Source organism: Argiope bruennichi, chromosome 8 (genome assembly GCF_947563725.1).
Source record: "Argiope bruennichi chromosome 8, qqArgBrue1.1, whole genome shotgun sequence".
NCBI classification, from domain to species: Eukaryota; Metazoa; Arthropoda; class Arachnida; order Araneae; family Araneidae; genus Argiope; species Argiope bruennichi.
The window spans coordinates 55,733,016-55,758,399 of record NC_079158.1 but is presented as its reverse complement, the minus strand read 5'-3'; the positions used below and the strand labels follow the sequence as shown (position 1 = coordinate 55,758,399).

The following is a 25,384-nucleotide window of genomic DNA, read 5'->3' as shown; positions in this document are numbered from 1 at the left end:
GAGGTTCGCAACATTTTTGTTGTTTGCAGTAGAAGATTCTCTTTCGCGGCCGCTCTTTTTATAGAAATTAACTCGTGTTTTTCATTCAGAACTTGATGTGAAGACGTGGTAGATTGCAAGTCCTCTTCAATATTTTTCTTTGGAATTTGGTTTTCGGTTTGACCACTTCTCAATTTTTTTTCAAAAGTATTACCAGTTTCTTCAAGCTGTTCTTCGGTTTCAAAAGTATTGGCGATTTCTTCAAGTTGTTCCTCAGTTTCGATACTTGCGATTTGTTCGCTAGGCAAAAAAGACGATGCTATGCCTCTTTTCGCTTTAATGCCAAGCATGGCTTCATAAGGACTTTGGTGTATTCCTTCGTGGTATGTAGTGTTCTTGGCAAATTGAACAAAGGGTAAACCTTCTGACCATTTATTTTTATTGTTATCGTTCATCCATGCAGTTAGCATATGCTGTATATCCTGATTGGCCTTTTCAACTGAGCCTTGTGTTTGACTGAATGACTTTCCATGAACTATCTTAACATCTTTCCACATAGCGCATATTTCGGATATGACTTGATTACGGAATTCTCTACCATTATCTGATTGCAATATTGCTGGAGCACCAAATGTTAAAAATATTGGAAGAACGTGATACGCTACTTCTTCAGCCCTCTTAGTTTTCAAAGGTCGTAGCTGGACAAACTTAGTTAAATGATCTTAATACACCATTATGAACTTATATTCACCATCTGAGTTTGACTGCAGATCTATCAGATCAACTTGACATCTTGAGTTTAACTCAGAACTGATCATTGGTTTCACAATACCTTTCTTAGGTGCACTGTGTTTCATTTGACACTGTTTGCATAGATTTAAATACAACATTACAACTTCATATGTAATATTTTTGTATTTATTTTGCAACTCTTTAAGCATACGTGTTCTTCCTCCATGGCCTGTCTTGGTGTGAGCTTCATATAGTATACTGAACAATTCCTCATTGGTAACATAATAATTTATTTTCGTTTCTCCTGGTTTTAATGGTACCATTAACTTCTCTTCATCATTAATTTTTAAAACGTCAAAACGTTTTAATCGTATGTAATCCAAAGATGTGTTGCACTTAGTTTTAGCAAAAACCACTTCAGAAAGTATTTTAGAGTACTTTTCTCGAGAAAAATAAAAGCAGTTGTCTTCTCGTTTACCCGCAATTAATACATTTAACTTTTCAAGAAAAAGATCACGATTCACTGCAATATCCATTCTGTATAAATCAGGAAATCAGAAAAAAAAATTAAGAAAACTTTGCTCTCACCATTGAACCTTGCATATGCATAAGACTGACAAAGCTGACTGACTCCACCAGCACAAAGGATTTGGCTGGAAACAGCCAGTCGCTAGGATTTGGCTGGAAACTGCCAGTCACCAGGATTTGGCTGGAAACAGCCAGTTGCCAGGATTTGGTGGGAGACTCCACCAGAACAAAGGATTTGGCGAGAAACAGCCAGTCGCCTCTTTGTCTGCTCCTCTCTTTTTGACCTCCACCAGAGCATATCTGTGATTGTCGACATACTCCGGTGAGGGTCCGAATGTACAAGAATGTAATGAAATATTCGATCTTTCACCGACGTATTTGGTGTTTGTCGACATGCACCGGTGAATGTCAACATTCTCTGATTTCGGTCTTTCACGGTAATATATACAAACTGTTCAAATATTACTGGACAGACTGTGCTGGATGAAAATACTCTCATATATTAAAATAATCAGCAAAAAAATCCATACCTCTGCATTTCTTAGTTGTAAGAAAAATGTAGAAAAAAAGTATATCATATCCATTGTTAGAGAAATAAGTATTATCAAATCTCAAAAAATTACAAAATGGCTAAAAAGAAAAGATTTAAAAAAAAATAATAATAATGGATTTTAAAATTTTAATTTCACCCAATATGCTTATAAAAGAAGAAAAATTTAAAAAGGATGGTAGATATGTTGCTGTTATTCAAAAGAACAGTCATCATTTGAAAATGTGTTCAGTGTTACTGGATTGAACATATTGCATGGTTGTCACTATCATCAAATTGGATTTTATTGGATTTTTCCCTATGGGAATATCTAAAAGAAGTAATATATTATATTCTGATTCATAAAATATCTTGGATGATCACTTGTATGCTGCATTCATTTTTTCAACTCTGAAACGATGTATTATTGCATACAAGGTATAACATGCGATATCTCACTTTCTTGAAGTGTGCTGTAAATTTTTTTAGATAACTTTAATATACTTAGATCTCATCTGCACAGTTAGTCCATTGGTAATATATATATATATATATATATATATATATATATATATATATATATATATATATATATATATATATATATATATATATATATATATATATATATATATATATATATATATATATCTTTTATTAAAGTAGTGCAGGACTGTTTGGATTTTAAATGTTTAATGTAACTCATTAAGTAGATTATGCTTAAAATGTATTTTAATGTATTTATTTAACTCATAATTATCTTGCTAATATCTCTTTGAATGTTGTCATTAATAACAATGCTAATAACCTTGATAAAATACTTGCTAATATGTGATGGGTTTTAAAAATAATATTTTAATACTTAATAGTTTTTTTTTTTTTTTCAAAATGTTCTAAAAATAACAATATAGCAGACTGATTGTTGATAGATCTGTAATCAATCATACTGTATTTTTGGACTGATTGATAATCAATAAAACTTTTTATTAATAATATTATTGTACAGTAGTGTTTTATGTGGATTAGCATATTCTATATATGAAAATAAATGCTTTTTGCTCAGTGAGTCTAAAAAATAATAATTAAATAAAAATACAAGGAAAGGAAATATTCAGTAACTGTTATTTTTTAATAGTTTTTATATTTCATGTGACATTTTTGTATTAGCCTGACATGATGTATTGGTCCCTCTCGTGAATTTCCCATAATATTTTTAATTGTTTAAATTCATATCCTAAAAATTAAATGCATGTTTTCCTTGTGAGCTGTTCTTATGATCATAAAGATTCCTCTCCCTCACCCTTAGTTTGTTCATAATGATTTATTTATTTTTCTGTTGGTTGTATCTTTAAATAAGAAAATTATACTTTTTATTTATAATTTTTAAATTTCTATATGTTTTTGTCAATTTTAGATGTGAAAAATTAATATTAGATGTATCTACACAATGAGATAGATGTATCAAATTAATAGCAAGAACAGATATTTATATCATGAAAATTTGATCTTATAAATATATATATATATATATATATATATGTGAATTATAAATGTGACTTCATCTTTGTTTACAACTAGAGATTTTATTTTTGTTTGTTATCAAAATGAAAAATTTATTCAAATTATAAAGGACATCTTAAAACATAATATCTAGAGAATAGTGCATCTCAGCGAAATGCTTCTAGAGTTTCTTTGTCTGATCTTAAATTTTGTGGGTGTACATTTTCTTATTTGAAAACAATCTTAGTGTGCATTTTCACATATTCTGAGCATTTTTGCTTCAATACTGTATTCAAATAATTGATTGTTATTTTTAACAATCCTGCTAATACTATTGCTATAATGTACAATAGATTATGTCATATTGTTTGGCAGTCCGTGAACTGACTAAACACTTCCTTGCCGTGTCATAACTAAGTCAATTTTCATCTCTCATAACAATTTCATGTAAAAAATTCATTTTGTCTGTGATACAGCATTTTAGACTTGACTTTTCAATGTTGTTTCTCAATCCATTTATTTTAATTTATTTATTATTCATTTTTTATTCTCTTTTGCTTTCCAACCATGTTCATTTCATGCAGATATTTCTTAAATGTGTATTTGATAAACATTTAGGGCAGCAGTCAGTTCTAGTTTTGTGTGGAAAACATCTTTAGGTAATGCTCCCAAATGAGTATCTTAAGATCTTTTTCAATGCAAATGCTTTTTTACTATGTTTGTTGAAATCATTATTAAATTGCTTTGTGTCAGAAATATTCTTAACCTGTAATTCATTGGAGCATATTTTCTATATATATATCCATTCACAAACAGTACATGTCTTTTGCAGTTCTCTTTGGAATGATTGAATGAATGAAGTAATATAATTTCACATATATTGCCTACAAACAGATTTTTCACAAATTTTTGTATGTTTCTAAAACTTATTATTGTTTGCACTTTAAATTGATGTATGAGATCATTTGTTAAAGGTAACTTTAAAATAGGTTTTCTTGAATATAAGTGTTCAGGTGCATCCAAAGTATGCTCATTCTAATAGCATGCTTTTATAAAATGTAGAACTATATTTATACAAACAATAATTTCACATTGTGAATTGAAGAGATTAAGTACAAATTGTTTTGGATTGGCATATTTTAGGATAGCAAATAGGTGGCTTTATGTCATGTATTGTACTGCTAAGTATACTAAAATAAATTTCTTAGTATTATTTATTTTGATTTATAATGGGTTTCCAATGCTCAAACAGCTGATTAAAATTTAGTTAACATAAAATTAAGGTATTTTAAAATACATTAATTTTTCTTGGAAGACTTTATTTATGAATTATTAATAAATGAATGCTAATAAATCATTTTTATTATTTAATTTGAAAATTTTGAGGTTGCAGTTATTTAACTTCTTTTTGTTTTAGTAACTTAAAACCAACAGTAATCAGAATGATATTTTCATGTGTCATGAAAAATTATTATGTATTAATTCATTTCTATCTTTTTAATTTTTTTTTTTAATAGACTCTTCATGCTGTAGATATGAGCACAATAATCCACTTTTTACCTACTTTGTTGAATGAGTTATTTCATCTCATTGTCATGACATCAAATGAAGATGTAGCCTTAAACACTGTAAGAGTCCTTATACACATTGTTCATGGTGTTCATGAAGCTGGGAAGAATGATATTCTACACACTTATGTTCAGGTAAATATTTTGGTTGTAATTTTAAAATCCATTATCTCCCATCAAGAATACAGCCTAAAGGAAATAAATTGTATGTCTGTAATTTCATAGTGTAAATTTATTTGCATCTGTTTTATTTGGGTGATCTTGATGCTAGAATAAATGTTTATTTTTTGTCAATATATTTGGTACTGAATAATTTAAAACTATTGATTATCTCTTTTCTTCTCTTTTCTCTTTATTATTAAATGCAAATATTTATTACTATGCAAAGGCAGCTTGACATTTAAAATGCATCAAATTTTCCTTTAGTTTTACATTTTTTTGCTTGCATTCATACAAAATTCTTATTAGATTTTTGCTCCTGAAGATTAATAAGCTTTTAAATGATAAATTATATGACATAATAAATGACAGGAAAAAGCATCAGTATTTATAAATGTATGAAGCTGTTGTCAGTCATTCCTTATTTTTGAAGTAAAACCTTAACCATAATAACCTTAAAGTCTCGAGAAAGGTAAGCTTTAACAAAATAAGTTTCTAAATATGCAAAAAGTGTGCAGTATCTAACTATGGAAATAACATTAGTGGAGGTTGAATTGCATTGCAACAGTGAAGAGATTTGTAAAATGTTAATAAAAATAGAAGAAAAAATTGTAAAACAGTTAAAATTGATATGACTTAAGAGCTAATTTTTATGTAAAAATCATTTTTAATTAATTTATAAATTTCAATTTTTATTAAAATTTTAATTAATTTATAATTATTTAACATTTTGAAAAAAATGGCAAAGCTATATATTACCACTTTTCAAACATTTTGTATCAAATTTTGTCAATCTTGATCAAACTGTCTACATTGTTGAGTGCTGATACATGCACACTCATTTTTGTTATTAATAGATATTCAATTGTATGAAAATGTTTACTTTCCTGTGAAATTTATGAAAAAAGAATAAGCTGTCAAAGTTTTGAACATGGTCAAGAGATTTGTTTTTTGACCCAAACTATATTTTTTACATTTTTTAAAAGTCTTTCATAATGACATATATTTCTTTTCTTAATCAAGCTTTCTACAATTGACATTATTCTTGCAACAATTTTTTTTAGTATGTCTTCAAAACACAAGAGATGACAGTGAGAAAGAGAGTTGTTCATGAAGAATTAGTGAAATCTTTGAATATTGTATTGAAACCTGCTAATACAGATTTTTTGATGATAAATAAATTCTTGAGACATTCTTGGTTTTTCTTTCAAATTATCAACAAATCTTCTGCTCAACATCTACTGTCAACTGAGAGAATAAAGGTAAATTTTTATAAACAAAAGTTGCACTATCTATTTATAATTCAATAGAATTCACCTCTCAATATTAGTATCTCTACCAATGCCTTTAACTTTCTTTTATATCTAGGCAACTTCTTTTTTATTTATTTATTATGCTTGTGAATAATGACTGCAAGCAAAACCAGAATTGTTTATGAATGCTTAAATGCTTCTTGCTTTTTTTTTTTTAATTCAGTAATTTTTTTATTTACACTTCTATAGATTTGAACACTGCTATAGATGAAAATAATACATAGGCTTTTACATAGTGTGTTATAATTGAAAATTATGAATCTGTTTGATTTAAACTGCAATCTGCTATTAAAAAGGAAAGTTAAAAGTGAATCCATGCCTATTTTTTTCCATTTATAATTAGTTTTGTTTTTTAGAAGTGCGCAATGTTCTATTTAATAGATCACTGCTGCATAAAGAGTAAATTTTTTCAGATCTTAATTATAAATTGATTAATTTAATTAAATTTTAATTCTATGCAAATGGTAACAATCGGTAGTAAATTTGAGAACACTTTTATTTCAAAGTTTTATAATATTTAAAATAAATAATAAAGATTAAAGATAATTAATATAAACAAAATAATTTGCTGTTTTTATTAAATTTATTTGCATTTTTAATGACAGCGATTTTCTCTTATTTTGAACGTGTGCCCTTTCTACATGTTATATTTGAACATTGAAGGACAAGTGTGATTTTTTTAAAACATATTTCACATTAGCCACTTCCTTGATTATCCTGAATTATCTTGCATTTGTATTTATTGTTATTCATTATTATCCAGAGAAAACTGAGCTCTAGCAGAATTTGTCACTATGATTTATTTTATAACATTTTTGCTCTTCCTGTAGCTTAAAAAGGAAAAAAATATTCTGGTTTGACTAACAGTTTGCCAAATTTTGTTGGTGAGCTTTACCATTGAATAGCAAGATTAGATATGTGTTCTCCCAACTGTATGTATGGCGGACGCTGGATAAGTAAGGATAGTTGAAACAGAGCAGGAATATAGCAATTATATGTGAAAGTGATGCAGATGATTTTTCAGATTGGGATTATGAACAGGTGGTTTTTGAGTATAGTGTACCAATATTGAACTTTTTTTATTTGCTCAAGATAACTCAGTAGAATAAACTGATTATAAAATGATTATTATATTATTACTGATTATTATATGATTATGATTCTCTTAGATGCTTCGACAAGAAAGATTTCCCGCAGATTATCAGTTATGTGTCAAGAGCTTAGTTGAGAATCTTGTTCCTCATATATTGCAGAAGCATAAGGAACTTCCAATTGAAACAAAGCAAGCCAATATTAGCCTTGCATTCTTTTTAAAGGTATATCATATTAACTATTTTGTTCTGTTTTTTTGTTTTTTTAAATAAACATAAATGTTCTTCTAGTATGTAATTCTATTAAAGAAATCATATTATTCTTGTTTCAATTAATATGTGTCTAGATTAGAATCCTTAAATATAATCTTAAAAGTGGTTTTGCTGTAAATGTGTTATTCTCTAAATGTTTATAATATTAGAAAATAAGGAATAGTAAAAATAATTTCTTGTTTGAAATAATACTTTATTCATATTATTACAGAAATGTCTGTCTCTTATGGATCGAGGCTTTGTTTTTAAATTAATAAAGAGCTACTTAGAAAAATTTGTGCCAAATGATGTAAAGGTATTACTTTTCTTTTGTTGTATTTTTCTAATTTAATGACATATCAATTTTTTTAGTCACAATATATATACATTAAATTATTTCTCTGTGCTCTAAATTTCTCATATCAGAAATATATTGTTCTTATCATCAAAAATTTATTCTTTTTAGAGAAGAAAAAGATCTTGATTTAAATATAAATTATTAATGTTACAAATGAGGAATGCATTAAATGTTGGTTAATACAAAATTTTTATAGCATTATTTATGACAATTACAAAACTTTTTCTTAAATAAAGAATGTTCATCCCTGTTTAAAGACAGATTTTTGGTTTTCAAAATGCAATGGGGAAAAAAACTTCCTGCTCTGTTTTATTTTTAATGATATAAATGTATGTTTTGATTCCAAACTTGAAACCAATCTTAATAAGAACAAGGCATTTCTTTTCCTCAAATAAAAAATTGTTCAGGTCAATCAAAAAGAAAATTTAAATATTGGCAAAAATTTAGATGGTGTCCATAATCGGTAGATTTCATTTAATAAGACTTCTAGAAAAAAAATTATCCATTATATTTATTTCACTACAGATAAAAATATTGCTTTAAATTGTTCACTTTGAAAGACTATAACAGCACATATGATTTTGACATGCATTTTGAGGTCTCAGCTCTAATCATAGTTCTCGAGCTAATTGCTTAATAATTTGAAGTATGTATATAGTTCTTTTTAGAAGAATGCTAATAAACTATTTTATTACATGTTATTTAAGCTGATAAATATAATGTTGAAAAATTAATGAATTTTATCTTTTTAAACAATCTCTGATTTTGTTAGACATGTTTAATCAAATATCCTTGACATTGTAAGATTTTTAAATGAAAAAAAAGTCCACTCTTTTACCACAAAAACTTATTCGAATTATGAAGTTTTGATTTCGGTATTTTAGACCATTCAAATGTAGAGGGAAAACATCATGCATTAATTAGGGAATCTTGCCTGAAGCATTGGTAAATGGTCTAAAATAAAGGGATGCAGGGCTTCATTATTAGGTTGGATTTAATCAGAGAAAATGGGATTATTTTTAATTAAAATTTTAGGATGTTTAAAATATTTTGCTTATTATAACTGATAGGGTCTGGGAGACAATATAAAAATTTAGATTTTATAATATTTTTCTGCAATATATTTATTGGCTCAACATAAAATGTTACTTTATTTGGAGTATTTAACCATTTGGAAATATATTCCTGTCTAAAGCAGTTTAAAAATTAGCTAATGGGTCCTGGTTGGAGTAGACACTGTATATAAAAAAATCTCATTATGCATTACAAATTACATTTTTGAAAAATATATATCACAATTACTCAAGACATGGATTATCTACAAAAAGCATACTACAATGATTAGAGTTAACATTCAGATTTGTATATAATTGAATTGCAAATAATTGGCAGTCATCAGAAAACATTAATCAGAACAAAAGTTGCTGAGTTAAGGTTTGATGATTCAATAACTGCTGTGCATTATAAGATTGGCCATCCATTGTATTGTTCATATTGGATCAAATTATGGAGTGCATGATACCGAGAACCCTCTCATCAACAGATATAACTTTTTTTTATTGTGTGTACTCATTAACAAAATTTTTTAACTTTCTCCCCATAATGCTCATTGGTATGCAATTTAAACATTGGAAATCCTGATTTGCATTCATATTTCTGTAAATATGCTTCAAGATGTACAGAACAAAAAGCATTGTATAGACATTTCATATAAATGCAATAGCAATAATTCAGTTAAGTTATTATAAACATTTTTTTTTCTTATATTCCTTTCAGTGATAGTGAATTTGGTTAATTGAACCACCATTCTGAAAAAAATTAAAAATTTGAATATCTCTTTGTAAAATACTGTTATAGTGATAATCTATAAATTTACAGACAACTCTTAAAAGTTTCCTTTTTCAATGACTTATAAAAGGTAATTTCAATGCCAAAAGACGTATGAATATATTTTTTAACTATTATAAATGTAAGAAACATTTTAGATCTTGATTAGTTTATTTTTCTGCTTTGAAACAAAAAAAAGATCTTTTTAATATTGTCTTTTTTGGATTGAATGAGAAATTAAAAAATTACAGTATAATCTTATTTATGTATTTTTAATTTTTTATCTAAAATTTTACTTTAATTTGCATTTTATTTATTTTTTTATATATATATATATGGCAACAAGTAACTGTAAAGTAGTTGATTCTTATGCATGTTTGAAAATGATAAGAAATTGTTTTTGCATATAATATATATATATAATGTTTATGTTAGCGAAAATTCTGGCCGAATTGATTAATCTTAATTTGGAAATCATTTGTATGTTTGGATTGTTTACGTGATTATCTTGTCGAAAATATGAGAGAACACTTTTAAGTGTTGAATAGTACAGAAAAATGAATTTAAGCCAAATAGTTTTGATTATAATTTGAAAGTTAGAATTAAAAGCAAATGAAAGTGTTTAAGAATCATTCATAAGAAGATCGAATCAGAATGAACATAATAAAGATGCAAAATATTATTGTGTACAGAGTTAAGATTCTAAACTATCTGAGTATCTCCAATTGATTTCACCACTTTGAATATAGTTAAACACTCCAAATACTCACTATTACTCAAGTTCAATTTAAGTAATATGATGTATTTCTGTGTTAAAATGTAGTTCATCAAAGTTAATTGATAAGTCCAAATTAATTTTATATACGAGGGTTGGAACTTTAATAGTGGCAACACTGCTGTAAAAACGCCATGCAACAAAACCAAAGAATGTCACGTATACCACACGTTAGCTACATACCTATCTTAACTCTCAGCAAAAAAACTCGTCCTTCCTATGTCACATGCAAACGGAGTGACGTGAAGAACTGATCCTTGTATTAGCTTGTAGTCTAAAGTAAGTGTTGTCAGGATGTTTTCAAAACAAAAACAACGAAATTGGATAAAAATTGAATGTGCCAGAGGTCGTACAGCATGACAATGTCATGTAGGGCTTCAAGAGGCTTGCGAAGAAATCTGCTTTAGTGTATAGAACTGTTGCAGGATGGGTAAAAACCTTCAATGAAGGACACCAAAATGTGTTTGACATGCATCGGCCAAGTTGTCCTAGTGTCAGCGAAGCAAAAGTGCATGATGTTGCCGCACTAATGGACAGTGATCAATGCCAATCCATTCATGAGCTGGCCCAACAGGCAGGATTTATGCATACGACTGTGCTGCACATTCTGAAGGAACGCCCGGGCATGAGAAAAATTGCTTCACGATGGGTTCCACATCATTTGACGGAAATGCAGAAATGGCTACGATATGATGCTGCTCAAATTCACCTGAAGCGGTATGAGCGCGAAGGAGGGGCTTTTTACACCGTATCATTACGCTGGATGAGACTTGACCAGATCATACCAGCCAAAACTGAAACGCCAATCAATCGAATGGCATCATTATGGGTCACCTTGAAGTTTGAAATTTCTTCAGAACCCCAGCAATGTGAAAGTTATGCTGCTTCTCGTGTACGACTGTGATGGTGTCATCCTAACGCATACCGTTCCCCCACAGCAGACTGTCAATGTGCAGTATTACTGCTCATTTTTGGAGCACCATCTCAGACCAGCTTTGAGAAAAAAATGACAAGACTTTCTGCAGAACGTCCCTATCATTTTGCATGACAATACTTGGCTACATGCAGCGCAAACAGTGGCTGATTTGCTCGATCGATGGGGCTGGAAAGTACTTTACCATCCACCATACTCCCCAGATCTAAGCCCTTGTGACTTTAACGTAATTCCTAAGATGAAGAAACCACTTCGTGGCATTTGCTTCAAAACTGTTCCAGATATTCTTGCAGCAGTAGACCAGTCCATTCGAACTATCAACAGAACGGGCACTGCTACAGGTGTTCTGCAACTTCCACATCATTGGAAACGGATTGTATACAATGTTGGCGAATATATTGAAAATCTGCAAAACAAGGTGACATGAATCACTTTTGTATTCCATGTAAATAAATAGTTGTCATTATTAAAGTTCCAACCCTCGTATATTTGTTATCTTTAATTATATTTCGATTTTATTAAAATTATGTTGACCAATTTTGATGAAATGCATCTTATCAAAACAAGGAAAAAGAAGTAAATTCCATTTTAATTTTAAACTTCTTAAAATTTTATTTATTTATTTTTTTACATTTAAATATATATATATCTGCTACCAGGAAAAATTAATTTTAGAAACTCATGATTTAATAATTGATTAAAACTTAATGTTGAATCCAAAAAAATCACTTCACAATTCTTTGGGGTTGATGAACAGAGATAAGAAAAGGTGCAATCTAATATTGAGCATTCAGGTATCCTGAAATTAACTATTAATCTTCAAAGCTTTCTAGAATTTGAATGTAAACTAATATAGCATAATTGTATACAGTACATTATTATTGTATTGATATTTGGATTAAGTGTCATTGCTGATTGTGTCAATTAAATTAAAAAATCTTCTAATTTCAAAAAGAAAAAGGAAATTTGGAGCTACTTAGAAAGTGTAATTTTGTTTGTAAATTAGTAAAATATTCGGCTTTGAATTAATTTTCTCCTTTGATTTTTGTTTTTGAATTCTTTTATAATTTTTATGGTTGAATGGTTGAATTAGATTTTTCAGCTACTTTTATACTGTTGCTTGCTATATAATTTAATTATTAGTTTAAAAATACTAAGTTTCTATATAAAATAATATTTTATGAATAAAATATTTTTTCTTTATATAGACCTTACATGAATATAAGTTTGAATTCTTGGAAATAATATGCTTTCATGAGCATTTCATTGCCCTCAATCTTCCAATCATGCGTAGCATTGGAATACATGGTCAAACAAAAAATATGAAAGGTAAAAAAATTTGATATATTCATAGTTTGAATTCATGAAAAGCAATTCCTACATTTACTTTAAATAGTTTTCTTGTAGAAGAATTAAGTTGTTGAAATTATTGCTGAATGTTATAGTATTTGAAGTAATAAATATGATAATATAAAATATTATACTATATGCCTGAATAAAACTTATAAAATATCTATTTCTCTCTGAATTTTTTTAAATATGTAGTATTTAGATTATTTTTTATAATTAGGGTAGTATTTGTAAAAAAAATTATGTATTTAATTTAAAAGGTGAATCCATTTGTTTGCAGAAAATGTCTTAAATCTCTATAAATGACCTTTGCTTACATTTATTGAACTTATTATCTTTATAAATATTGCGTCATGATACAATAATTAAACTTGTATTAATTATTGTATCATCTTTGTTTAATAGGCTCTACTATCTCTTTTTACTATTCTTTAGACAATTTAATTTCTTCCATTCTATGCATATTAAATATGTAATGTGTAGCATCAATCCTAAATATTATTCATAAAACTCATTTTTTATTTGCAGCTCTGATATAATCATATAGTGAGATATAACTTAAGTATTCCTCCATGAATAATGCTAATTGCATAGGAAACATTAAGTTTTGCATATAAATGCTTTCATTAATTAGTACAGAGAAGCGGAATTTCTAATTTCTGTCTATAAAATAAGCCGGCGATTTTATTTAGCCATAACATTTTTTTAAAAATTAAAGTGTAAATTGTTAAAGTGCTTTTGGAAGTTTTTTAAAAAATTTTTATTTAATATTAATCTGTTCTGAATTGAAATTTCTAAGGCTATTGCATTCTTTTTTTCTTCTTTTTTAAAAAATATTTTACTATGGAAATCAAACATTTTTACTGTGATAATAAAAATAAAGAGTTTTTTTTTTTTTTTTTTTTTTCCCCCATCTGGCTTGTAATATTTTCTGAAAGAAAAATTTCATTTCAAAGTCTGTCTTACAAATAATGTCTGGAAAATTCATCCATTAGAAAATGTCATTTTCCTTCATATGTAATGTTTGTGTTTACTTACCATGGACTATTTTAAATTATGTTAAACCAAGTACAATTCTTATTTCAATTTTCATGTTGTGAGAATTGAACTTTTGGGAATTAATAGTTATTTATGTTTAAAGCATAAGTAAAGGAGGAAAATGTTTCATATTTTATCAAATTTTTAAATATTACTACATTCATTTAAAGCACTTAATTCATTGATTAAGAAGGTATTTAGTAAATTCCTTTTAGTTTGTATTTAAAAAAATGTTGGTCCATTCTTTATGTCTTTCTGTTTATTAGAATAAACAGTGTTATTCATTAGAAAAGAATTAGACTTATTCCTCCTGTATAAAATTGTGCTATTAAATTATATGCTTCTAAATTTTCAAATGAAATTATAAAAATCATTCTAAAAATATAAGAAAGGGAATAATTATACAAAGACTAAATTCACATTTTCTCATATTTAGTTTTTATCATTGTTCTATATTGTTGCATTTATGCTATGAATTTAGTGGCTATTCATTTATTTTGCAAGTTATTATTATTATTATTTCTTTGTAAATGGCTAATTAGGTTTAAAATATATTTTGATTATGTATTTATAAAGTTATTTTAGTTTTGTATTCCGTTTGCCTTCCTGGGCAGAAATTTTAAATGTATCATCTTCAAAGGCTATGATGATTTTTTCAAAATTTTTAATTTCTGCATAACTGAAAATTTTATGTGATTATTTTAATGATAAAACATTATTTATTGCATGTTTATTGATAAACATTGTTCTTATAGATTTCTCTTCTTTAATTTCTAATAGTTCTTCTGTTTCTTTAGTTTCCTTGTTGAGAGCAATCTATTTTTCCTTTCATTGCTATGTTTCTTTTAGATTTGTCAAATTTGATGTAGATTTAAAATGATATTTAACATGAATGTTGCTCTTAAAAAATCAGTTACAAAAAAAACCTAATTAACTTTTTATGTCTGCTTCAGAAACCTGTGATGAATCCACTGGTGAGTTATTACCAGCTGTTTCAGCTTATTGCTTATGCATGACAGGAATCAATAATTAGCTTGCTTTGGTTTGCTGGCTGTTCAGCATAGTTGTTAGTTTAGCTGAATATGCATTTTGAATGTAGTCCATTATATATAACTTCAAAAATAGAGCATGCTACATAATATTTATAATTTTATAAAGGCTATATTAGCTGCAATATTTTTCTTATATTTAAGTATTTTTAAAACAGTGCTTCTTATTTGTAGCACCAAAATTGTAGAAATTTCTAATTTATTAAGGGTTTAAATTTTAACAGTATGGTATTTATAATAAAATATAAAATTCCAAGATGTTTTCACATATTTTTTTCCCTATTATAGTTGTTTGTGTGTGATGAAAAATTTTTAAGCACCTTGAATTGACCATAAACATCCCAATTTTAACCAAGCACTGATTTTTTTTTTTTTTTTTTTTGCCTTTATAAAAAAATTTTGTTTTGCGATAATATTTAAAATTTTTCTTGATTCTTTGATGAGCTATGAATTAATTACTTCCACTGCATTTAAACACATACTCTTGGTGTGAAAAGATTTTTGACATTTTGTCTTTAATTATAAAGTAATCAATTCAATAGATATCGTGAGAAACCTAAATAAAACTGTCATACTGTGTGTGAGTGATACTGCTACATGTTTTGAAATGCAGTCAAGAGAAAAGAAAATGTGTTGGATTGAAGATTTTTATTTGCTCCATTTTAATTCCATGACTCTGATATAATTATATACAGTCTTTTATTCTTTTAAATGATTTCTTTGATGTTTCCTTATCAGTGGCGGCTCATCAACAACAAATCATGCTGAAAAAGATGTTTTTTTAAGCAACTTTGATTTTTTGCATAGCTGAAAAGATTATTTTGTGTCAAATATAAAATTACTGTACTTTAATATCATTAAATGAACAGAATTAAATTTATGTGCACTTTTTAACATCAATATGGGAGCATAAATCTAAAAATATGATCCAAATTATGGTTATTTTCCCAAATAAAATAAACAATTGTCTTAAACCTATAAAATTATTTTAATGAGAAATATAGATAATTTTAAGTAATAAGTAGGGCTTATTATTAGTATGAAGACAATTTACTGAGTTATGAAGAAGGGAGAATAAGAGAAAAAAAGGGAGAATTGGAATATAACACAATTTTTAGTTGTTTTTTTGTGATTTGGGATAAGCTGATCTTGAACACAAGATATGTACAAACCAAATTATGGCTATATAATGTGATTAACTAATGATTTTTATCTTAAACAATAAATCTCGCCAAAATCTTAGTAAGGAAAAGTCAGCAAATGTTGTGAAAAAAGAAAAAATAAATTTTTGAAATAATTGCAGGAGGTGCTGCAACTCTGCAGCACCTGTGGATGAGCCGCCACTGGTCTTTATCAAAAAGTAAGTGCTGGCATAATTATTCTTTTTAAAAAAATGTATGGTAAGTATTATAAATTTTTATAAAAAAGCTAAACGATGAATATGTAAGTGAACCAGTTTTCAAAGATCATTCTTATAAAAAAATCTCACCTTTTTTGTGCAAAAATTTATTTTTAAAGATATAAGATAGATTCGAAAGAACATTTCAAATATATGTCTTCATAAAAATACAGAAAAAGGGAAAATTTTTAAAATTTCATGAGAAATAATTTCAATTTTCTTTCTGAATTTTTTCCTCCCCAAAAATGAATTAATCAGCGAGAGAAGTTTAAAATGTTTGTGAAAACCTAATTGAAGCATTATTATTTTTATTCTTATTCTTAAACTGTGTCCATAGATTAAAAAGAAGTTGATTTTTTTAAATTTGTGTAGTAACTAATGCTAAATAAGTTTAAATTAATGCCGTATGTTAACATTGTAAATATGTTAATGGTTAAATATACATGAAATTTTATTTTAAACTATGATATTTATAATAGTCGAATCTACATAAAAATAAATTATGCAATTTGAATTTTTTTTTAATTATGTAAATTGCTCATCAAATAAGAAAAATAATTTTTTAATGGATGTTATATACCTTACCTCAAAATTAATGAAATCCATCATTACTGTTCAATTTTTTTTTTAATTATACAGTTTTTAAAAGATATTTGTATTGTCTTATAGTTTATTTGTTACTAGTTGTTTTTTTTCCTCTGTGTTGCATGTACCTTTTTTATTTGTGTTAAAACCTCATTACTTTTGCATGTTGAACCATTTGCTAAAAATATTAATTCTTTTAAAATATTTATCACATGCATAATTAAATGTCTCTATTTTTTTTTATATGTATATCATCAATACTTAATGATTTGACTTTTTTAAGAAATGTGAAATAAAACATTTCACTTGACATTTTTTTAATTCAATTTTCCAATGCTATTTGTTTAGATCAAAAGTTGTTTTTAAATCAAACACTGTTCTTAATGTTAAAAACAGTTGAGTTGCATTTCTTATTTACCTCCAATGTGGAATTAATGTTACTTTTAATGCTATTACTAACAAGCAGTTAATGAAATGTATGTGCTTGTCTTTGCAATAATGTCCCAGATTAATTAACAATATAATGGCATGGCTTAATGCTGAAGCTCTGAAATATTTAACATATTAATCTGATTAATTTTATTCATTGTGAATATTTTTATTTCATTTTTTCCATAATAAACTTAAAATGCATTTGTAATGCATATAAATACATGTTTAATCTTTCTTTCTTTCTTTTTTTCTTTGTTTTTGCTGTACATTTTTGGATTCATTTGTTGGATGAGTAATTTTCCAAGAAATTTTTTCAGATTTTGAACATGAATACCGCTTGTCAGATGAGTTTTGTCGTCATCATTTTCTTCTCGGAACTTTACTTCAAGAGATTAGGGCTTCATTGTGTGAAGTTCATGATATAAGACAAACAGCAATATCAGTTTTTAAAAATTTACTTGCAAAACATGCATTTGATGATCGCTATCAAGGAAAGGTAACTTTCTGTTTTTTATGCAACATTTTTCTTCATTTTAGATGACTGTTTCATTTTAAGTGATTTACAAGATGTCGCTGTAGCCTTTCATTTATTTGAAATAAAAATGACTAATTTTTTTTCAATGTCAAAAGTATTTGATACATTTAAATTTAATCAATATAATACCATTCAATGTGTAGAATTATTCAAGATAAATTTTCATTATGACATTTTTTTTATTCTGTACATTTAAAGCAATTCTAGTATAAAATTATTAATTATGTATTATTAAAATAAAAATTTGTTAAATTTATTATGAATATTTTATATTTAGGATATCCTTGACATTAGGCTTCAAATCTTTAAATATTTATTGACATATTTGTTGAATTATAAAAAAGCTTAATAAATACCCTTTTTAAAAATTTTGCTTAGTCTACTATCAAGTAGAATTTTTTTATTTTAATTATTTTCTTTAAAGAAAAATATGCAATTCATAATTTTGTCTGTATAGTCAAAATTATTAAGAGAATCAGATACCAATTCCCTAAATGCTGATCCGATTTCACTAATTTTTATTTCATATAAAAGCTTTTTACTTCTAGGTATATCTTCAGAGGTTGCCTCTGCCCACCCATTCCTATTTTTTTACAGTTATCTCAATAGCACTGTTTAACTATACATCCTTTATGATGAAATTATATAACTTTTTTCCTGTCCTAATCCCTGTATCTATTTACCCAATTTTTATTGCATACAGAAGCTTCTGATCCCAAGATAAATGTGGTTTTCCTACCATGACTCATTTTTGAGAAAATCGAATACTAAAACTTTGGCAGTCTCCAGTAGCAACAACTGGATTAATTTCTTTAATTTTATTCATCAGTATATTTAAAATATTTTGATATCCCCCCCCCACATTCCTCCATCCCACACATTATTTATGTCTATTAATATCTCTCTATTTTTGAGAGATATTACAAAAAATATCCTTAACACTGCTACCAGTTTTAAAAACTGGACTGATTTTGCATGTGTAATTTACTATTCAAAATACTATATGCTATTATGCAAATATAATTTTAAATATTACAGGGTGTTTATTTAGTCCCGGACCCATTTTGATGTTTAATAACTCATAAAATAATAAAGATAGATTAATAACATAAATAGTTAAATAGACTCAAAAAGTTTCATGACCTTGGTCAATGAACTTCCATGTGTGCCCCCTTTGTTGCACGGAGAATATCAAGTCGATAGTCAATTTCACGCCAAGTAGCAGCAAGCATGTCGTCATCCACAGAGCCTATTGCGGTTGTAATTCTGGCTTTTAGGTCATCAATGTTCGACACTCTCCTCCTGAAAGCGTTGTCTTTTACAAACCCCCAAAGGAAAAAGTCCAACGGCGTTATGTCAGGTGATCTGGGTGGCCAAGGAATTGGACCTCCTTGCCCAATCCATCTTCCTGGAAAATGGTCATTCAAAGAAGTACAAACGATGGTACCCCAATGAGGTGGCGCACCATCTTGTTGCAAAAAGACATGTGGTTGAAGCTCTTCTAGTTGTGGAAATACGAAGTTTTCCAACATGTCTAAGTATACGACTGATGAGACCGTCTTTTCTGTAAAAAAGAAAGGCCCAATGACTCGGTCGTGCATTAGTCCGCACCACACATTAACCTTTGGGTAATCCCTTTGTACCTCACGGTATTCATGGGGGTTTTCAGATCCCCATATGCGCACATTATGGCGATTAACAATGCCATGGCGATTAACAATGCCAGAAACATGATAGGATGCTTCATCGGAGAACATTATGCGCTTCAGAAAATCAGCATCATCTTCTATCCCCCTTAGCATATCTGTTGCAAAGGCCATCCTCCTAGGCCTTTCATTCGGTTCCAAAACTTGAACAATTTGAACTTTGTATGCATGCAGTCTTAATTTTTTCTTAATAACCTTGTACACCGTTTGCATATCCAATTCTGTTGCCGCTGATCTCACAGATATTCTAGGATTGTGTAAAAATGTCTCTGACACGCTCAACATCAAAATCACTTGTGCAAGGACATCCGGAACGTTTCTTATCTGCGATACTTCCAATTTCTAGAAAATTCTTTTTCCACCACAAGATGCTGTTTTTGGATGGAGGATCTTTTTGGTAAATTCTTCTGAAATTTCTCTGTGCTTGCACTATCGATTTTGATTCTATGAAGCACCATAAAATCTGTGCTTTCTCTTGTGGTGTATGCATTCTCCTTAATATCCGCTTGAATAAAACATCACATACAAAAGTACTACATAGAACAAACACATCAAAAGTAAACATAACATTGCAATAGTTGCCAAAAACAAAAGAGAGAAAAATGCAATTAATAAGCAGACGATATTTAGAAAAGTACAGATATTTAGACTGGAAAATGAAATTATCTGAAATTAACCACACGCGCAGACGATATTTACAAAAGTAAAAATATTCAAACCTGAAAAGGAAAATATGAGTTATTCCATCAATAAATGCCATAAGTTTGTTTATATCTTCATTATTTTATGAGTTACTAAACATCAAAATGGGTCCGGGACTTTATAAACACCCTGTACTTTTACTTAGTATCAATAATCAGATGTTGTTCATTAAAGCTGGTTGCCATGACACCAGGGGAAAAAAAGTGCATAGAAAAAATACCCAAGGAAAATGCAAGTAATTTTAAATTTCTCATTCCCCTTCATCTAAAAATTGCTAATCTCTTTAAATATTACAAAAATAAAAGATGTTGCTCATAACTCTAAAAACAAAACAACACTATTTGGAATTGTTAAACCACAAAATATCATTTCTTTTCTATTTAGTCTTTTTTTCATTTGCATAGATCAGTTCTGTTTCCAAGACTGAGGGAAAATATTCAAAACAATTCCTGTATAAAATTATTAATTATGTTTAATTAAGATTTTAAAAAATATTGAATTTTTCTTGAATATTTTATAAAGTTTATACTTTCTTACTAGCTAAGTCTTGACATTAGCTAATGGATCTATTGAAACTTAAAAAAAGACTTTTTTTAGCAGAGTGTTTTATATTTATGAAGAACACCACAAAAAAATATTTGAAAGCATGTCAAAAATTTTTATTGTTTTGAAAGCTGCATCTTATTCAAATTTATTGGAGGATGTAATATTATTGGAAAAGGGAATATTTGATTTCCTTTAACTTCTTTAATTCAATTTCCACTGCATGTTCAGAATCTGCAAAGATTAAATTTAAAACTTTTCTGATAAAATTTAAAAATGGATATAAAAAAAACTGCTTGATTAATTTAAGAAAGAAATGTATTTAGACTATTTCTATTCTAATATTTTGAGGTCCAAATAATGTTATGATTTTTCAGAAATTGTAGAAATAATTTTACATTGTCACTTAACAATCCAGTTGTAAAAAATTAATTTAGTGGGGACAAGGAGATACTTGTTAAAAATCCCAAATGATTTGTTTCAATATTCAAAATTAGTTCATGTGAAGTACTATGAAACATTAGAAAAGCAGAAGAAAGATCAAAAAAGAAAATAAAATCCATGAAAAAAAGAAAGAAAACAGAGAACTCCAGAAAGAAAACAAGTAATTTTCCCACGACTTTAACTCAGAGAGCATAAATTTAGTGATCAGTATTTTTTTTCCCCCTCTCTTAATATGCGAATTTTTCTTGCCAAAATCTAGACAATAAATAAAAAGAGGGTTTTTTTCCCTGCACGTATATTAAAACATCACTTTTAATGTGTTATTATTTCAGGTAATGTTGAATTTTTGCTTTCTTCCTCTTGCTTTGACAGCTGATAAAATCTAGGGGATATTGTTATTCTATTATAACTAGCACATAAATGCTGTTAATGCATTTCCTCTGTTTTGTGTAATACATGCTGGGATTTTCAGATTGAGTAACAAACCTGATTTATACCGATAAGTGATAAGAAAAGATTTTGTTGCCAAAGACAGATAGTTCATTATCACAAATAAAGTGAAATATTGAACATTTTTCAAGGGATATTAATTGTATGGAATCAAAATTTCAGTAATTAAGTGCCGAACATATTAAAACATCATTACAGATACAAAACAAATCAAATCAAAGTGTACGAAAAGTTGCTGAATTTGATAAAATTAATTAAAAATTGCTGAGAACTATATTTTATGGACTAGACAATTTAAGTTTTTATGCCATTCTTCATACACTAATCAATTAATGTATAAAATTTCATCATAGCATCAAAATGAAAAGAAAAGAGTTCTATTGTTATGAAATAAAGTTCTAGTGATATGAATTTGTTAAAGTGGTTCATCTCTCAATGCCACTTGAAGAAGGAAATTCTTATCTCATATTTGAAAGGTTAATCAACCATTACAAAGGGAAACAAAATTTTAAAAAAATATATATATTATAGCACTGCTTATATGTAAACTTCAAAGCCATTATAAACATTTTATTTTATCATTATATCATGATGATTGTGTACTAGTATATATGTATGTGTTTTTGAATTATGTCAGTTTGCTTTTTGATATATAATTATGCATTTAATTTAATTAGTATTTTTTTTTTTTAAAGTTTGAAGCTATTCTTCAAAAGGTAAATAAAGATAAATAATATTTGTATGTATGCCTGCATCAAGTTTTTATATTTCACTCAAAATTTTTAAGACCTTTGACCTCAACACTTACACTTACATATATTTCTGAGATTTTAGTTTTAACTCAACTTTGAAATTTTATGCTTCATCTAATAAGTATATAGAAAACATTGATGACTAATCATTTTGCGCTCAAAAAAATGATTAAAATATAAACTTTGTGTTTCATAAAGTATAAAATTTTTTGATTGGTTAAGTTGGATTTATAATCTTTTAGCACAATTTAATTATTTTGTTTACCTGGCTAAGATAAATATTTGAAGAAATAAAACTGGTGTAAACATTTTGAACATCTTATGCTTCAGGAATAATCTTTAATTTTAAAATAAGTGACTCTGATATTTATGAAAGAATTTGAAAATCAGAGAAGATAAATTCATGCAAAAGTATAAAATGTCATTAATAATCTTTAAAATGATGTATTAATTAAATCTTTTGCATTTTTTTGAAAATATTTACTTATTAATAATTTTGTAATTAGTCTTTTTTTTTTGGGGGGGGGGATATGATTTTTTAAAAAATATTTCAAAGTAAAATTATGTTAATTTAAAAAATTCTATAAATTATACAAATTTATAATGAACGAGATTTAATTGACTGGTCTAATTTTGTGTTATTCAAAATTCATTGTAAATTAATATTTCACAAAATAATGATTTGTTTATGCAGAAAGTTCTTAAAAAGATTCTTGCATTTATATTTAATTATTTCTTTAGACGTATATCATATTAAGTATTTTTGTTATTTAATTTTTTTATAACTGCTTTTATTTTAATATTCGGTGAAGTCATGATTACCTATGGTTTCAAGATAGAAAGATCAATAGAATTTAACTAACTAATATAACTAAAGTTATATTAAATGTGTGGATCATTACTAATTACATTTGCTTGGTGTAAAATTTGGAAAAGTATGCCATCTCTAATATGTACTCATCATCTGATAACTATTCATGTTTCCAAAATGCATTCTTAAATAATTTGCATCTAGCGTCAAAATGAAATAAAATATAGCAGAGAAACAATATTTTGCTACACTGTTTTAAAACATTGTTTTTCTCTTGTAGGCCTATCAAGCTAGAATTGCATCTCTGTATTTACCATTCATTTCCATTTTGATTGAGAATTATAGTTCATTGCACTTAAAAACACCTCCAGCAACTCCTCCTGCTGTTAAAAAGGCTGAAAAATTAAGTACATCTAAAATTGCTGAACATTTTTCTAATCCAGTTACCCCTGTTTTGTCTCGGAGGAGTACTGTAGAACCTACAGGATCTTTACCTGCTTCTGCGAGAAATAGAGATTCCAGCTTCCTTGGCATGATAGCTGGACAAGGTAATTTTGAAAAATAAAATTGTTTCACATTCGACTTTTATTTATGCTAATTTTATTTTTTTATACAATATATATTATTGTAAAAACTATTGTATATTATTGTATAAATTATGCAGAGAGACTTGCAATATAATTTACATTTACTTGCTTTAATATGAGCATTGCATTTTTATATACAGAATGGCCATTTTAATCATGGAATCAATTGCTAATTTCTAAACCATTGGAAATTGATAAATACTTTTAGGTACAGAAATGCTTTAAAGAACATATAGAATTATATTTTATGTTATTTGGGCCAGGAAATATATTACAGAAAAGATTATGAAGTATAGATTTTTCTAGAATTTCCTGTTTGTATTTAGAAAATATCCTTGATATAACAACATTTTTTTCTGTAATTGACAGTGTTAGAAATTTTGCATATCCCTATTTTAGATATTAGACATTTCAATGACCAACCCAAGAAAGATCCACCCATGAATAGATAGTATGTGATGATTTGCCAAAAATAATAAAATTCCAAGCTTTATCACTTTGTCAGTTTTAGTCATAAAAGATAGTATTATTTAAAGATATATGCATATGCATGTGCATGTTAATACTCTAGCTTTGATGCCAAACCATTTACTACAGCTATTAAATTTCACTCATATATTACCTTAAAGGTTGGAAATGTGTATCTCATAACAATGTTTTTTTTTAAATTTTAATTAATTAAATATTAATGTACAAAAATGAATTTTGCATTATTTTAAAACATTAAAAAGTGTCTTTTTAATGATACCAATTTAATAATCGTAGGAATTTTTGCTTAATTTCGACAGTTTTTTTTAAATTTTTATTTATTATTATTATTTTGTCTAATTTTCAACAATAGATTACATTGTTGTCCTGAAGCCAGTAAAATAGCTGGTTTGTTACAACAATTAGTTTTAAATAAAAAGTAAAGTCCACTCTGCTATGACTCCACTTAATTATGAAAATTTGAATATTACTATATTATAAAAATACACGATTTTAGACCACTCTATTGACTGTCACCAAAAAGATACACCAATTAGTTCCTGAAGATTTCCCTATGCTGATTGACCTTAGTCTATGAGAACGTCAATCATTCTAAAATTGGAATATTCAAAATTTAATAATTCATTTGATCACAAAAATAAGAAACATCTATTATTATTTAAGAGTTGAGGCATCAAGAATGATTCTTTAGGAATGATGTTAAATTCATAGTTTAATTTCATAATTTTTTTCAAATATATTTATTGGGCAAAATGAGATAAAAATATTATTATCTATGTCATTTAAATCCCTTTAAAGATGAAACTAAAAACTGAATTTTATGATGAATTAGAATTTTATTGAATAATTCGTTGAGATATTGCATAAATTATGAAAATTATTCTGTAGTGCACATAAGACTTAAATACCTAAGATTCTGTCCCCCTCCCCATCCATATTTTTAAGAAAATATACTGGTTTTTGTATT

General features: G+C 27.3%; 1 protein-coding gene across 7 annotated transcripts in view; it reads left to right on the top strand.

The window, feature by feature from the left end:
- Window positions 1–25,384, top strand: part of LOC129980961 (dedicator of cytokinesis protein 9-like) — a 74,689-nt gene that overhangs the window by 29,303 nt on the left and 20,002 nt on the right. For 4 of the 7 annotated variants that reach the window (XM_056091497.1, XM_056091499.1, XM_056091503.1 and 1 more), the window contains 9 exons: window positions 4,786–4,971; window positions 6,060–6,257; window positions 7,478–7,624; window positions 7,884–7,967; window positions 12,754–12,874; window positions 14,887–14,907; window positions 16,286–16,342; window positions 17,716–17,894; window positions 23,622–23,889. In XM_056091497.1, the coding sequence (XP_055947472.1) occupies window positions 4,786–4,971; window positions 6,060–6,257; window positions 7,478–7,624; window positions 7,884–7,967; window positions 12,754–12,874; window positions 14,887–14,907; window positions 16,286–16,342; window positions 17,716–17,894; window positions 23,622–23,889 (1,261 nt within the window). The remainder of the gene's footprint in view (window positions 1–4,785; window positions 4,972–6,059; window positions 6,258–7,477; window positions 7,625–7,883; window positions 7,968–12,753; window positions 12,875–14,886; window positions 14,908–16,285; window positions 16,343–17,715; window positions 17,895–23,621; window positions 23,890–25,384) is intronic. The other 3 variants (XM_056091498.1, XM_056091500.1, XM_056091502.1) reach the window with 3 other exon arrangements.